Source organism: Pteropus alecto, unplaced genomic scaffold (genome assembly GCF_000325575.1).
Source record: "Pteropus alecto unplaced genomic scaffold, ASM32557v1 scaffold39, whole genome shotgun sequence".
Lineage (NCBI taxonomy): Eukaryota > Metazoa > Chordata > Mammalia > Chiroptera > Pteropodidae > Pteropus > Pteropus alecto.
The window spans coordinates 9,744,078-9,758,085 of NW_006443568.1; the positions used below are offsets into that span (position 1 = coordinate 9,744,078).

Sequence of the window (14,008 nt, forward strand, 5' to 3'; positions counted from 1 at the left end):
GAATGGACAACTTTCCTCCTTCCCTGGGCAGCACCGACAGTATTAATAGCAAAGATGATGATGAAGATGATGATAGCGGCTACTGTTTTGGTATTAACCTAAGCCCTTTGCAGGTACTAACTAATTGAAGTCTCACAACCACTCTAAGTGGTAGATTCTAATAGTCCTGTTTTTTTTCCATAGGAGAAAACCATGGCACAGAGAGGTTAATTCAATGGCTGAAGGCCACACAGGAAGTAGTGAAAATGATGACCAGGCAGCCTGGCACCAAAGCCTGTGCTCCAAACCAGTTGGCATTAGTGCCTTAAATCACCAGGAACCTCTCTCTGAGGTGTTGCTTCCTCCCCAGTCAGTGTTCTGAGCTGCAGATGCTGGGATGTTTCTGGGGAGACGGTCTCTGTGGAGCTGCCCACCTTCCTACCTGAAAGAGGCACAGCCACAGCCCTGACCCTTGGAGCCTGGGGGAGCCCAGAGAATGTGTCTCGTTGGCCAAAGAACCTATTTTTGCACTTAGGTCTAGGTCTGGGCGTGTTCATGTCCCAGGAATTCAAGGCCCTTCAGATGAAGCCACATCACCAGTGGAAAGAACAGGAGAGGTGGCGTTTCCCAGTCCGCCCCCTGCAACATCCTCTGAGGCCATGGTGAGTGTCATGCTATAGCCTCGCTGGAGGTGCTCAGGATTTTGTCCTCCTTGGTTTGGGGAAGATAAGTAACAACTCTGGCTTTATTTTTACAGCCTAATGCAGTGAAGAGGCACAACAGACCAATGCTGAGCAGTCACAACCTCCGTTTAATCAATAAACACACAGAGACTCTTCTTCATCATTCACCGTTACCTCGGGATCCCCCAAAAGCACCATCTGGGCCTAATGGCATGCTGATAATGCACAAGGCAGGCGACATGGAAAGTCCTGGCCCAAGGGGGGTTCACAGTCCTGTGGGCTCAGCGCGTAGACAAGCCTGGGTTTCAACTGCCACTCTGCCTCTCGGCAGGCTTAGACAAGTTACTGCCCCTCTCAGAGTCTCACGTTCCTCATCATACCAACACCTGCATCAAAGAGGTACCATAAGGAATAAATGAAGCACACGAAAAGCTACCTGGGCTAGCAGGTGGGCACCTGTGGCAATGCCCTTCCCGCCACATACTAATGGAGACAAAGAACCTGAGTTGTTGTTGGTTTTATCTGCCAGCTTTCATGACAGTAATGAGAAGAGGAATTCTTTCCCTCAGTTCTGAACAGTCGCAGGCTCTTCGGACCCTCACCTGGTGAGTAGGAGCAGGGCTGCACTATGATTTCCATGGGCCTACTGCCATAAAAAACATTAGAAATGATCTTTTACAATTGCATTGGTATAAAGATGAATATAATCCAGGCTGGAGTCATTATTATGCATTCATTATTATATTCATATTTTTTCCTCTGATTAAAAAAATTAAAATAAAATAGTTTCATGAACCCTTGGCCCTGTGCCTAATGGAGCAGTTGGCCCTGTGTGGTGGCATCTGAGGGCAGTGCCTGGCTGGCTGCTGGCTGCTCAGACTAGGTCTCTTCCCTACAAGCCTGCAGCCTCTGTCTGCTCACCCAAGCACCCCTCTCTGTCTGAGAGACAATACTCTCTACCTGACCTGTCCTCCCAGGCTCGGCCTGTGCTATTCCCCGATCTGTAAGATTTCACTGATGTTTGTTAAAATCCACCACCTGGGCAACTCTGGCACCCATGAATTCACCCTCTCCCAAATGATGCCTCTCAAATGCCACCATCTTTGTGATTCCCCTGCAGTGAAATGTGGGGAACTTTATGAAAACTTTTAAAATAGTCTCAAGAACTCACTTAGCAGCTCTCCTGAGATAATGACATTTCTCTTGCAGCCATGTTGCTCAGGCACACGTTCTGTCTGGCAGCACAGGGAGATGTCATTTTTCTCCTCTCCAATGAGCTCATCATGTCCTGCTCATTTTTGTACCCCCTTCCCCACTCCACACCCTGCTCAGAGCCTGGCACACAGTAGGTACTCAACGCAAAGTTGCAGAATCGAAATAACTCAAACTGTCCATGTCCCCAAACATTATCAGTTAGTTACTTGTCACGAAACAACATCCAGACATGTTTCTGGGTGACTGCTATTTCAGGAACAGTATTATTTGGGGAGCTGAGCGCTGCCTGCTGGCTAAGAAGCCGGCAGAGGGCTTCCGCCAGTGGCTCCCTTCCCCCCTGTCCTAATCATTTGGTTGGCCATCGGTGGGATTAGACAACAGCAATTATCCCCACATGGTCTATTTCCAGAATTCAAAGTTATTGGGGGAGAAAATGCAATTGTGCTTTATCCAGTGATTAAAATTTTTTAAAAAGCAAGAGCAGTAGATTTCAAACCGCCTTTCAGACTCGATGAAAAGAAAAACAAACTTGAGTATTAGCCCCAGATTGTGCTGACAACACACTTCCGGGTCTCTTTGTCCTCCTCCAGGCTCTCCTCAGAATTTTTCAACAATTCCCATTGAGCCCTGTGTGGTTCTCATGCCGACCGTTTATGCTTGGGAGCCGTCTGTGGAACAGGGAACCGATCTGCCTGCCTCAGCAGCCCTAGGGGGTGGGGGTGTGAAATCTGACTCCCACTTTCCAGAGAAGTAGTTGCCGCTCAGTCCTCACCCTGTGTGGGGCCACTGTGACCAGTGCAGCACCCCTGCCTCCATCACTGAGCCAGCTGCCCGCTTGGCTGCACCGGACTCTCATCGGCTCGGGAGAAAGAGACCCCAAAGTGGCTCAATCGCTTACTATTTTAGGACCTGGAAGTAACATGAGGGACCACATGCCAGATACCCACACGGTATGGTGGAGAGAAGAGTTCAGAGAGGGACGTACCTTGTCTGGGTCACAGGGCAGATGGGTGTCTGAGAAGCAATTAGAAGCCAGATCTCCTGGCTCTTGGGGACTGGGGTAGGGAGTTATCGCCCCCATTCCACAGGAGAGAAAACTGAGGCTCAGAAAGGAAACATGACCCTTGCCCAGGGAGTCAGTGGTGGAACCAGGATTTGGACTCCCATGCCAACATGTTCTCTATTAAGACCTCTTTCCTGGCACAGTAACCGAACTAGAGAAATTGTAGTTCATGCCATCTTGGGTCTGTCTGTCATAGCTGTGGTGAGCTGGGAAGTAGAGAGGCCACGCCAGCCACTGGGGAGACAGTGTCGGAAGTGGGTAGATAGTGGAGGAAGAGGTTGCCAACCATTCTTTCTGCTGCAAGGAGCATCTGAAGCAGCTGGCCTGGGAGCCCCGATTCACCTCTAAGTTAAGGCAGGACGAACAGGGACCCTCTCCAGACCAGGGCTGAACAAGCAGTACAGGGCAGCTCTGCTCCAGGAAGCACAGGTCCACGAAGCTGGGGCTTTGAACATGGAGTGGTGTGGGGGCTTGATTAGGAAGGAGGCAAAGGCTAATATTAAACATACTAGTAACAGCAAACATTGGCGAGGATAATGGAGCAAATAGCCAGTGGGACTACCAACTGGTTCACTCATTTTGGAAAACTGGTAGCATTCAACTTAAGCTCAACATACTATACTACAGCATGACCCAGCAATTCAAACTCTGGCTAGACCTTAATATAAATGACTGCTTATTTCCCCTAAAAGCATGTACAAAAGCGTTCATAACCCTCAAACACTCCTGATGGGAATGGTGCAGCCAGTATAGCAGTTCCTCAAAAGGTTATATGTAGAGTTACTATATGATCCAGCAATTCTACTCCTAGGCATGTGCCCGAGAGAAAACCTATATCCACACAAAAATTTATACTTGAATGTTCATAGCAGCATAATTCACAATGGTCAAAAAACAAACAAACAAACCTCCAAAACCAATGTCTATTAACTGCCGAATGGATAAATAAAACGTGGTAGGTCCATAGAATAGAATATTTGGCAATAAAGAGCGATGAAATGCTGATACATTCTACAGTAAGGAGGACCCTCAAAACATTATGCTAAGTGAAAGAAGCCAGTCACAAAAGGCCAAATAATGTATGATTCCTTTTATATGAAATGTTCAAAATAGACACATCTATATGGAAAGTACATTAGTGGTGGCCTAGGGCTGGTAAAAATAACCAGTCACTAAATGTTAAACAAAAATAAAGTATTTATAGCAGCTTTACTCACGATTATCAAATATTAGAAACAAGAATGTTCAGTAAGAGGAGCATGAGTAAACTTGAAAAATGAGCTACAGTTCATAGCATAATGATGATGAATGAGAAAAGTCAACCATAAAGGAGTGCATTCAGTATGATATGAAATTTTAAAGGAGATAAAACAAATCTAAGGTGATAGAAGTCAGAACAGTGGTGACTCTTGGGGACTACTGACCAGGAAAGGGGTGTGAGGAAACTTTCTGGGGTATCGGAAATGCTATCTTGATCTGTGGGTTGGTTACAGGGGTGTATCTTTATGTAAAATTCATTGGGCTGTGCACTTAAGGTTTGTGCATTTTACTGTAAGTTGGAAGTTACATCTCAATTTTTAAAAAGCAATTTAAAAGAAAAGAAAAAGATAGAGGCTCATATTAAAAACCAGGGGTCGAGTTGTCCTGGCTGGCAGGCCTTTGCAAGTCCCTGTCTGTCTCGGTGCCTCATTCTCCACCCTCAGACATTGGACCAGATGGTTTCAAAGAATCCAACTGGCACCACCAGTCCGAGATTCTGTGAATTCACGTATCTATTTGTCACCGAGTTTGCTGGGAAATTTGGCAAGTGTTTGCCATCGATGCCGTGCAGAGAAAAGGGGGCTGGCTGTCTGCTGTGGGCTCAGCCTCGTTTCCAAGGAAGGAAAGAAAGGTCTTTGGAAAGTGGGTGGGAACGTGGCCACACTGGGAGGGAATGTCAGTTTCAATATGAATCATCTTTTGCAGCCCCAGCAACTTGCTCTGGGAATAGATACCCTGACTCACTCCTCCCTGACAGAAACAAGACTTGCTACTAAAATTTCAGATTTCAAGAGAACCAGCACAGCCCAAAATGCCTGGCAGAGGCGAAAAAAAAAAAAAAAGAGAGAGAGAGAGAGAGAAAGAGAGAGAGAAATCAACCTAGTAACCAACCCAGAATCACAGAGGACAGCAAGGGCCCGGGTGCGAACCTCTTTGTTCAAGGCTCAAAGGGGGACGCTGGCTCAGGCAGCTGCTGGCGCCAGGGCTGGGCCAGGGACCCAAGGCTCCTAACCTTGAGTTTTCTTTTTACAACAACCTGCTACTGTATTTTCTAGAGAAATAAACTATGCTCTCTGCTTGCGGGAAGCCTTTTAAACAAAAATAAAAACAGCCAAGATGCATCTTAATTAGAAACCGCTTGGGAACAAAATATCTTTGAGAGAGAAGGGTGCAAAGCACCACACCGCATGAGAGTGTGAAAACCCAGCAGGCTTATTTGGAGGTGAGTGATTTGCTTTGATTATCACCTAGTGTGACCTGAGGGACAGTTCCGGTCTTCAGAAGGTGGCCAGGGATCATGGATGTGTCATTCAAGGCCACAGAGAGACGACCCAGGGTAGCAGCACCTGACCTGCAACTTCCAGTTCTACCTGTCCTTCACGAGCATCGAGTTCATATCTTCAGCCCCTTCTCCTCGCACAAAAGGCCCATCTGCCAGTGGCCAGGCACTTCTAATCCATTTCCTCTGCACTCTGATAGGCTCTGGCCTCTAGATGGAGCAACCAGGGCTCCAAACACATGTGACTGTCGGGAAGGTTTGCGTGCTGCCCTTACGCCTGACCCTTTCTATCCAAGGAATTGCAACATCACCACTTCCGAGGCTGATGACAGCTTTTTCTCAAAACAACTCAAGGCCTGGGTCAGGAATGTGCACCACAGCCTGCCAAAGATCAGTGAGCAACGCGGCCTGACAGTGATTTTCCAAGGTCTGTAGACACTTAGTGTTTTGTTTTTGTTTTTCTTTTTCAGAAAACACAAACAAACAAACAAACACAAAAACTCCTAAACAAAATTCGTAAAAAGTAGATATAGTATTTTCAGCCAGATAAGTCAAAGTATTTTGATACCCAATAAAAGGGGAGAAAGGAACGGGACTGGGAAGGGTGTGTGTGCCTGCAGGGGAGGAAAAGTTCCTGTTCTGTGAGGACCCACTGTGTGCCAGGCACTGTACCGAGCCCACCTAACCTTGCCCCTTGCCCTTTTACGGGCGAGTAAACCGAGGTTCAGAGAATTCTGTGACTTGCCCAATTTCATTCAGCTGGTAAATGCTGGGGATTTGAACCTAGGCGTGTCTCCCAAGTCAAGACTGCTGCCTTCCAGAAACAAAGCCAGAGATCGTGGCAATGACATGGAGTTGGGAAGAACACTGGGGAAGCAGGTGGTTCTCACGAACTGTCTATCCGGCGAAGTGTGCTGTTCCCAGGCAGCCGCACTGGTAGAGTAACTCTCGCCCCCACGAAAACGCCCAGTGAGACTGCTGTGTGTGTAGGAGACTGTGAACATTTTGCAGAAAGCACTACTAAGTCACACGCCAAAAAGCAATTGTAAAAATGACATCTTGGGGCCTGGATTTATTCCCTCTTCAACATCATATTTGCTCCGTTTACAAGGCAAAGATGATTTTTCTCTCTGTCAAGGCCAAGCATTCTCAGCCTGTGATCTGAAAATCATGCTGTGTTCATTTTACCTCTTAACTCACCCAAGGCCATAAATCATCCCTTGAAATGGGGATTTGGTTGGCAGTTCCATCGGGGATTCACAGGGCAGAGACAGAATCCAATTTGGGGCTCTCACGGTCATCCTGGGCCGGCTCGGAGCAAGGGGACGTTGCTTTTGCCCACGCAAGCACCTCTGTCTTCCACAGAGAAGATGCCCGAGATCACAGCTGCTGACTGAGCAGGACGGCTGCTCTTACAGAGTTAGTCTGCTGATTCTAACTGCGCTTTGTGACGGAGGAGGTCAAGGCAGTGAAGAGAATGAGAAGAACAGAGAGCAAAGTAAGGCTTAGCCCTTCCCCAGCCAAACCCAGGACGTAGGCAGAGAGTGCAGGAGGCAAATTCTTTCTTTCCACAATATTCACCGAGAGCCTATTATGATCCGGGAATTTGTTTCTTTCCTTGGAATATAACTATTCTCATAATTATTTTATAACAAATGTAATAACAATGGCAACAGCTTATAGCTAATGAGTGCGCATGGGCAGATATTGACACACATCCACCTTATCTAATCTGCACAACTGTTGAATGAAGTAGGTATTATCCTCATTGTACAGATGGAGAAACTGAGTCGCAGAGGTTAAGAAATTCGCCCAGGGTCACATGACTAGTAAGTAGCAGAGACAGGGTTCATACTCAGGCTGGTCTGGTTCTCCAATTCATGCTTCTCTCAGCTAGTCATGCTGATGGCCAACCAATGGCATATTTTGCAATTTGGTAGTTTCAGGTTATTGGGCAGGGATAAAATATTTTCCTATGTCAGGAGAAAAGAGAGAAATCCGAATCTTTTCCCCAAGCCTTGAATACTCAGTTGATGTCCAATAAATACTGATGCCTAGAGATGAGTGGCTGCAGACCTTGGCAATGAAGTACATGTCTTCCCCAGCTTCCATGAGGGCAGCGGAGAAGATGCGACACCAGCCACCCTGAGACCATCCCTCTGCCCCATTCCCTTCTCTTCGGCCACTGTATGTGATCACCGGGAGACAGGGCAGCATGGTAATGGATGGATTGCATTTTAGAATCTGACGGACCTGTGATCCAGTCTTTGCTTGGTAACTGTGTAACTAAGCCAGTCCTGAAACTCACGAGTCTCAGTTTCCTCACCTCTGAAATGAGGAGAAGATGGGTGAGGGTTGTGAAGAGGACACATGAGAATGCAGTGACAGTGCCTGGTGTGATGCATGTGCAGGTAACGGTGAGGTCTTGGCCCCCAAATCGTATACCTCCCGATAGTCTGCTCCTGCCAAAGCTCTGAGAATTTCTAGTTCTAGGTAGTGATCTGGCCGTGACCATAGGCCTGCATTTCCACAGTCTGGCCTTGAATAATCTGGCTGATCTCAGAGCGAATGGTGTCAGTCCTACAGTTAACATGCTGTGTCACCTTGGGCAAGTCCTTTCCCCTCCTCTGAGCTTGATTTCCCCAACTCTAAGATGAGGGAATCAGATTTGTCTTTAAAGGCCTCTTTGGTGGCCACCTCCCAAGACTCTGTACCCGTGCGCATTTCCCCCTGCTGAGGAGGATGACGTTCTCATGAATCACTCTGACTTCTTGGGAAGATTAATGCTTGTTAAGTGCTTTGAGACTGGCAGCTGACATCAAGTTTGTGGTGTCGCTTACTCCTTGCCTGGAAACCTTTATGCTGGCAGAAGTCCAATTTATCCCACAGCCTTGAACCCTAACCTTCCCCGCCTCTTCCCTGTTAGAAATTGTAAGATGCTTAAATGAAGCGGTGAGAGGTACACTACCTACCAGTGGGCTGCCTACCCATGATCTCTGCCATGGGCACTCAAGGGGTGGGGAACAAGGAAATTGGGATCAAGGCTGGGGAAGCCCTGGAGACCTTACGTGGGTCCCTAGGTCCAGAGGGCTTGGGCACGCCTTGCTCGAAAAAAGGAAAAACACACACTGTCCCAAGGGCCTTACATCATCCTCATAGCAGCTGGATTTGAAGAATGCTTTCTATGTGCCAGGCATGAATACGAGCTCTTCTCATGTATTAACTCATTAAGTTCTCAAAAATGATCTTGCGAATCGGTACTATTATTGTTCCCATTTTATAGCTGGGACACTAAGACCCAGACAGTTGGGTCCTCTACTCTCCCCTCCTAGACTGCTTTCATCGAGTGGCAGACTCACCTCTGCAACTTAATAGAGACAAGAGCACTGCTCTGTACCTGGCATGGGGCTAGGCTCTGTACCTGGCATGGGGCTAGGCCCTGTGCATGTCTCCTCTCTGTAGGCCCAGTAGGCAGTGGCCTCTGTCCCACTCTGTAGTCAGAGGCCACAGAGCTGCTAAGTGGTAACACAGAGGTTCCACTCAGGTCTGCTTGGATCCAAAGTCCATCTTCTTTCTACCACCCAGCAGGACACTCACTGTCCCATCTGGCCACCTCTCAGAGAAAGGAGAAAGAGGCAGATAATCTGCCTAGGCTGCAAGGTGAGGATCAGGCTGTGTCTTCTTTGCTCATGGCCTCTGGGGTCTTGAGAGCATTTCCTGACAGGGCCTGCTGAGTCAGATGTTGGTGAAAGGAAGCCACTTTGACACTGAATTGCTTAGGACACAGAACTAGCTTGAGAGGCTCCTCATCCAAAGGTCTTGCTCTCAAAGTGAGATTCAGGGAGGAGCACGAGGGTGGTCAGGAAACGCTACCCAGTGTCCTTGCCACAGCTCCTGTAAATACTGCAAGGCCAGGAACCAGTGTGAACTCATCACCCCTCCCAGTATACAGCCCTCCTGGCCCTGCAGGCTTGGGGAGGAGGCTACAAGAATCTGTGTCCAAACAATACCTGGAGACAGCTCAGGGTCTGCTGTACATCAACTCAGCCAAGTGGGGCAGAGTGGGCACTGCTGCCACCTGGCCATTCCCTGCAGGTCCCAATTTATAGTGGGGTCATTGACGACAGCAGTGGCCAGAGTCTCAGAATGATGCTGCCCAGCAGCCCGCTGAGTCCAGAGAAAGAGGTCATGGTGTGACAAGCAGCCTAATTTAGGCCAGTTCATCTCTTGTCTTCAGGAATAGTCTGGCTTCAAAGCCCCTCGTGGGCCTACTCTGAAATAGAGCCTCCCAGGCTCCTGGAATGCCCCTTAGCCTCCCTCCTCGGGGGCCCTCCCATAAGCCTCTGTAGCATAAGACCATTTCTGGTAACAGTAACCATAGCTACTACCTGTTAAGCAGGTTCAATGTGTCAGGCGGGCGCTGGGCTGGGGGTTTGATGTTTTCATTAGCTCCACTTTACAGAAAAACTCAAGCTCAGAGAGAAATGGATTGCTCAAGGTCATACCACCAGGAATTAGTGAAGTCTAAATTTGAACTATTGGGCTCTAGAGGCATAGGATCTCAAGCCAGTGAAGGAGACTGATCACATCCTCACTTGTGATCACCTGCTACTTTTCTCTCTCTGAGAACACCTGGACAGACCTCAGAAAGGCCCAGGGAAAGTTGCCGGCATATGTCTTGGCAGAGTTGGTGGAGTTTTTGCTGTGCCATTTACCCCTGTATCCCTTGCAGTCAGCATCAAGCACAGCACCAAACAAGCATCTGTTGAGTGAAAGAGCAAATCGAGACCAGCTTTCCCTGCCCGGTGCCTGGGTCCCTGTATGTTCTCCTTTCCCGGGAGCCAGTCGCCCACTGTGGCTCATTTGCTGGCTGCAGAAGGAAGGATCTGCCTCACTGCCAGGACTGCCGTAGGCACCAGGTGATAGGGTATCCAGGGCCCAGCCAAGGCCATTTTTCGGAGACAGACATGGGACCTCAGAACCCTCCATGGGCTCACGTGGGCAACTGCCAACTGCATTTATTGCAACGGAAACAGTAAATCACTCATATATACTTGCATGTTCAGGCACGCTCTCGTAGCAGCCCCAGTGTGAAGGATGAACAAGCAGGGGCCCAGAGAGGTTAAGTGACCTGCGCTTGGCCACACAGATAGTTCAGAGCAGAGTGAGGACTTGTACCCAGGTCTTCTGACTCAAGGTGTCCTTCCATCATTCTGAGCTCCCACTCTCCGCCAGGCTTGGTGATTGGAAAGGGATAGGAGGGTTGAGATTTAAATCTCAGGCCTTGAGGATTTTACAAATGGCATTTGGTTTGGCCCAATCCCTCCTAGCAATGTTCCCCATGGTACTTTGTCCCCATGGATGGTCTGAGCAATAGCTATGCTCATCCCGTTTAGTGTCAGAAATCAACAGCCTCTCCCTGACCTCTGGCAATTTCCTGAATATCTGCAGACTGTTCAAGGAGAAGGAGAGGAGAAGCTTCCTTGATCACGTGTCTGGTTTACACTAGTAGCCAAAGCGCCAACAACCGATGAGATTCACACCAGTCACCCTGCCCTGGACTGATGTGGGCTGTTGGGCAAGGCCTGTGCTCTAGGCAGGTGAGAAGGCAGAAATCCACGCATCTCCTATTTGAGGGTAAAGAAACATCTGTCTTTCTCCCTTCTGACTCAGGAGTCCTCTCTAGGCATCTATCCTAAGACAACATTTTACGCACAAAGATGATAATTGCTGCATTATTTTTAATAGCAAAAAATTGGAAACGACCTTAGTCCAACATTTGTGGGGTAGTTAAGTGAGTTATGGCACATCCCTGCAATAATTACAACCATTAAAAACATTCTTTATGAAAAAATTTAAATGAGTTGGGGAAACATTTATGATGTAACATTACATTAAAAAAAAAAAAAGAAAGGACATAAAATTGTGTAGAGAGGGAAAAAAAGTACACAGAAGAAAAGATTGGATGGAAATGAGCCAAGATATCAATAGAGGCTGTACCTATGTGGCAGAACGAGTTATTTTTTTGCCTGCTTTATACTTTTTTTGATACTTTCTTACTTCTCTACATTCCTATTAATGGGGGGGGGCGAGTGGATACAGGGAAGAAATTACCCAAATTCATACAGCCCCCCGTCACAAGACAAGCAAATTGTCTGAACAGCTAGAAAGGCTGTGAGGCTGGCTGCTTCGAGGGCCGAAGGGAGACCCTCTGTCTCTTTTCCCATAACACATATCCTTATGACAGGGCCATGCACGTGGGGCGCTGCCTGATTTTCCTGGGACTTTTAATCTGACTTGCTTTAGTTCTTGACTTCAGGAGCTTATGTTTCTCAGGGGTGAGAAATACAGGTAATGAATTCCTGTCTGCAGCCCCAGAGAGCGCCTCTCTCTCAGGGAAGAAGGAAGCCAGGCTGCCTCTGGCATCTTTTTCATGTGAAAGGCCTGCAAAGAGGGAGGCTGGTGACTTGGATGAGTGTCAATTTTGAAATCTGAGGCCACGCCCACAATAAGGCACCTTGCAGTCTCTCCAGCTGAGAGAAGCTTTCGAGGCTCTGGGTTGGGAGACGCCTGTGGCTGGAAAGGCAGGGGCATCGGCAGTGAGGCTGCAGATCAAACACGCTGCCGACACACAGCAGCAGCTGGGCTGATCCTTAACGTCCACCATGTCAGCGTGCGAGATCCGCCCCGCTGAGACCCTAAAGGCAGCTTATTGTCCCCATCTCATCGAAAATGTGTTCGGTTTCTCTGTGACGACACCCCAGATCATTTTACAACCACTCTGGAAGGAATGTGTTTAAGCCAGATCCTCCATGTCCTTCAGAACTCCAAACCACCTCTGTGGAAACAAGTCTCCATCATTCACCGACCCCACGCACATTTCCAACTTTGTTTGCTCTACGAAATACATGATCGCTGCATATAAGAAAGTGTGTAAAGTCAGAGAGGAGTGCAAGGGTTTCCCCAAATCTAGAAGGCTCCGAAGCCTGAACAGCCCAGAAGGAACCCAGACGTGGGAGCCCCAGGTCTGGAGAAATAGGGACACACATCAGTCGGTGAAAAGGCAACAATAAAGTTCTACTCATCCACTGGTGTCGGGGGCGGGGCGGGGGGCGGGGTGGCAGCGGGTCTCCCTGACGGCAACTCACCGAACATGTTGCCTTCGTAGCCGTCCTTTGTGAGGGGCCGGAGCTCGTTTTTCCCCATCGCATAACGCTTGTAGCTCTGCCAGGCGAACTGCATCATCTGCAAGAAAAGGCGGGAAACCAAGAGCCTGAGCGTGGCGATTCCCAGTAGTGCGGACCGGCCACCCGGCTTTGCCCTTCACGACAGGGTTTGAAACCACATTTAAAAAATCATCTTCCATATTGAGGAAGATGACTTCCTCTTGCTATAATTTTATTCACAGTTACAGCTGCCTGGAAGGCCATTCTCCTTGGACAACCCACATGTCCAAAGTCTATGCATAGATTTCCCAGAGAAGACACAAGCCATCCTTCAGTGCCAAAGAGCCACCTCTTCCATGAAGCCTTCTCTGTTTTGCTTTGGTCAGAGTGATCCTCTGAAGGGAAGCAAATGACTCACCAAACAATACCTTTTATAATCCAGTAGAACAATCCACCAAACCACTCCCTTCCCATTGTGTAGGTAAAGAGACACGTCAGGCATGAGGTGACGTGCCCAAGGTTATCCTGTGAGTCAGAGTCTTGGACTTGAACCCATGCTCTCTGGCTCCAAAGCCTTAGGTCAGGCTCCAAAGCTTTGGTGCTGTCCCTTAAAGTCACCACATAAGTCTCTTTGAAAGTTGGCTGGACTTCCTCTGGCTGCCCCAGGCTCCCTAGCACCCTCGCTGGTCACTGCTCCTTTTTATTTTACTAGCTCTGGACCATAAACTCCCTGAAGCCAGAAACTATACTTATCTTGCCTTAGTTTCCCCTGTAGCACTCAGCACAGGGCTTGGCACGTATAGGCAGCAATGAGTATTTGTCGACTTTGTCATCCAGCACGGGAATGAGTTCTTACTAGACAACTATGCCAGTCCCTGGGGAGCATTACACAAGCACCTTGGTCCCCTGGCTGTACTTAGCACTGGAGGCTAGAGGAATACACGGTGACAATTCACTTAGCCATCCATCCCTCTCTCCCAGGGTCTCCCTTATTTACCTTTATAGTTCCTGCGTTTTGCCTTTGCATGGCAGGCTACAGAAGGAGGAGAGCAGAGCAGACCTATGGGGTGACCTTGGAGCAGAGGAGAGAGCCAGTGCAGGCAGTGCAGGCACAGTTGAGGGACAGGTGCATGGATAGGCAGCCTGATGCGGTGGAAAGAACTCAGGCTTCGGGGCCAGAGAGGCCTGGCTTCTAACCCTACCTCTGTTGCCATCTCTTTGACTTTGGCCAGTGACTAAATCTCTGTGCCTCGGTTGCCTGGCCTTTGAATTGGGAATTACAAGGCCTGCTTTGCCACAATCCTGAAAGGTTTAAATGAAACAAAGTAGCTGGAAATGCCCGGTTTCTAACCCGACACAGCAA

The 14,008-nt window shown here is 48.4% G+C and overlaps 1 protein-coding gene across 1 annotated transcript in view; it reads right to left on the minus strand.

Annotated features, from left to right (window-relative positions):
* MAN1C1 (mannosidase alpha class 1C member 1) overlaps nt 1–14,008 on the minus strand; it is a 130,022-nt gene that overhangs the window by 66,128 nt on the left and 49,886 nt on the right. The window contains 1 exon segment of the mRNA XM_006924411.3: nt 12,628–12,724. Coding sequence (XP_006924473.1) covers nt 12,628–12,724 — 97 coding nt within the window.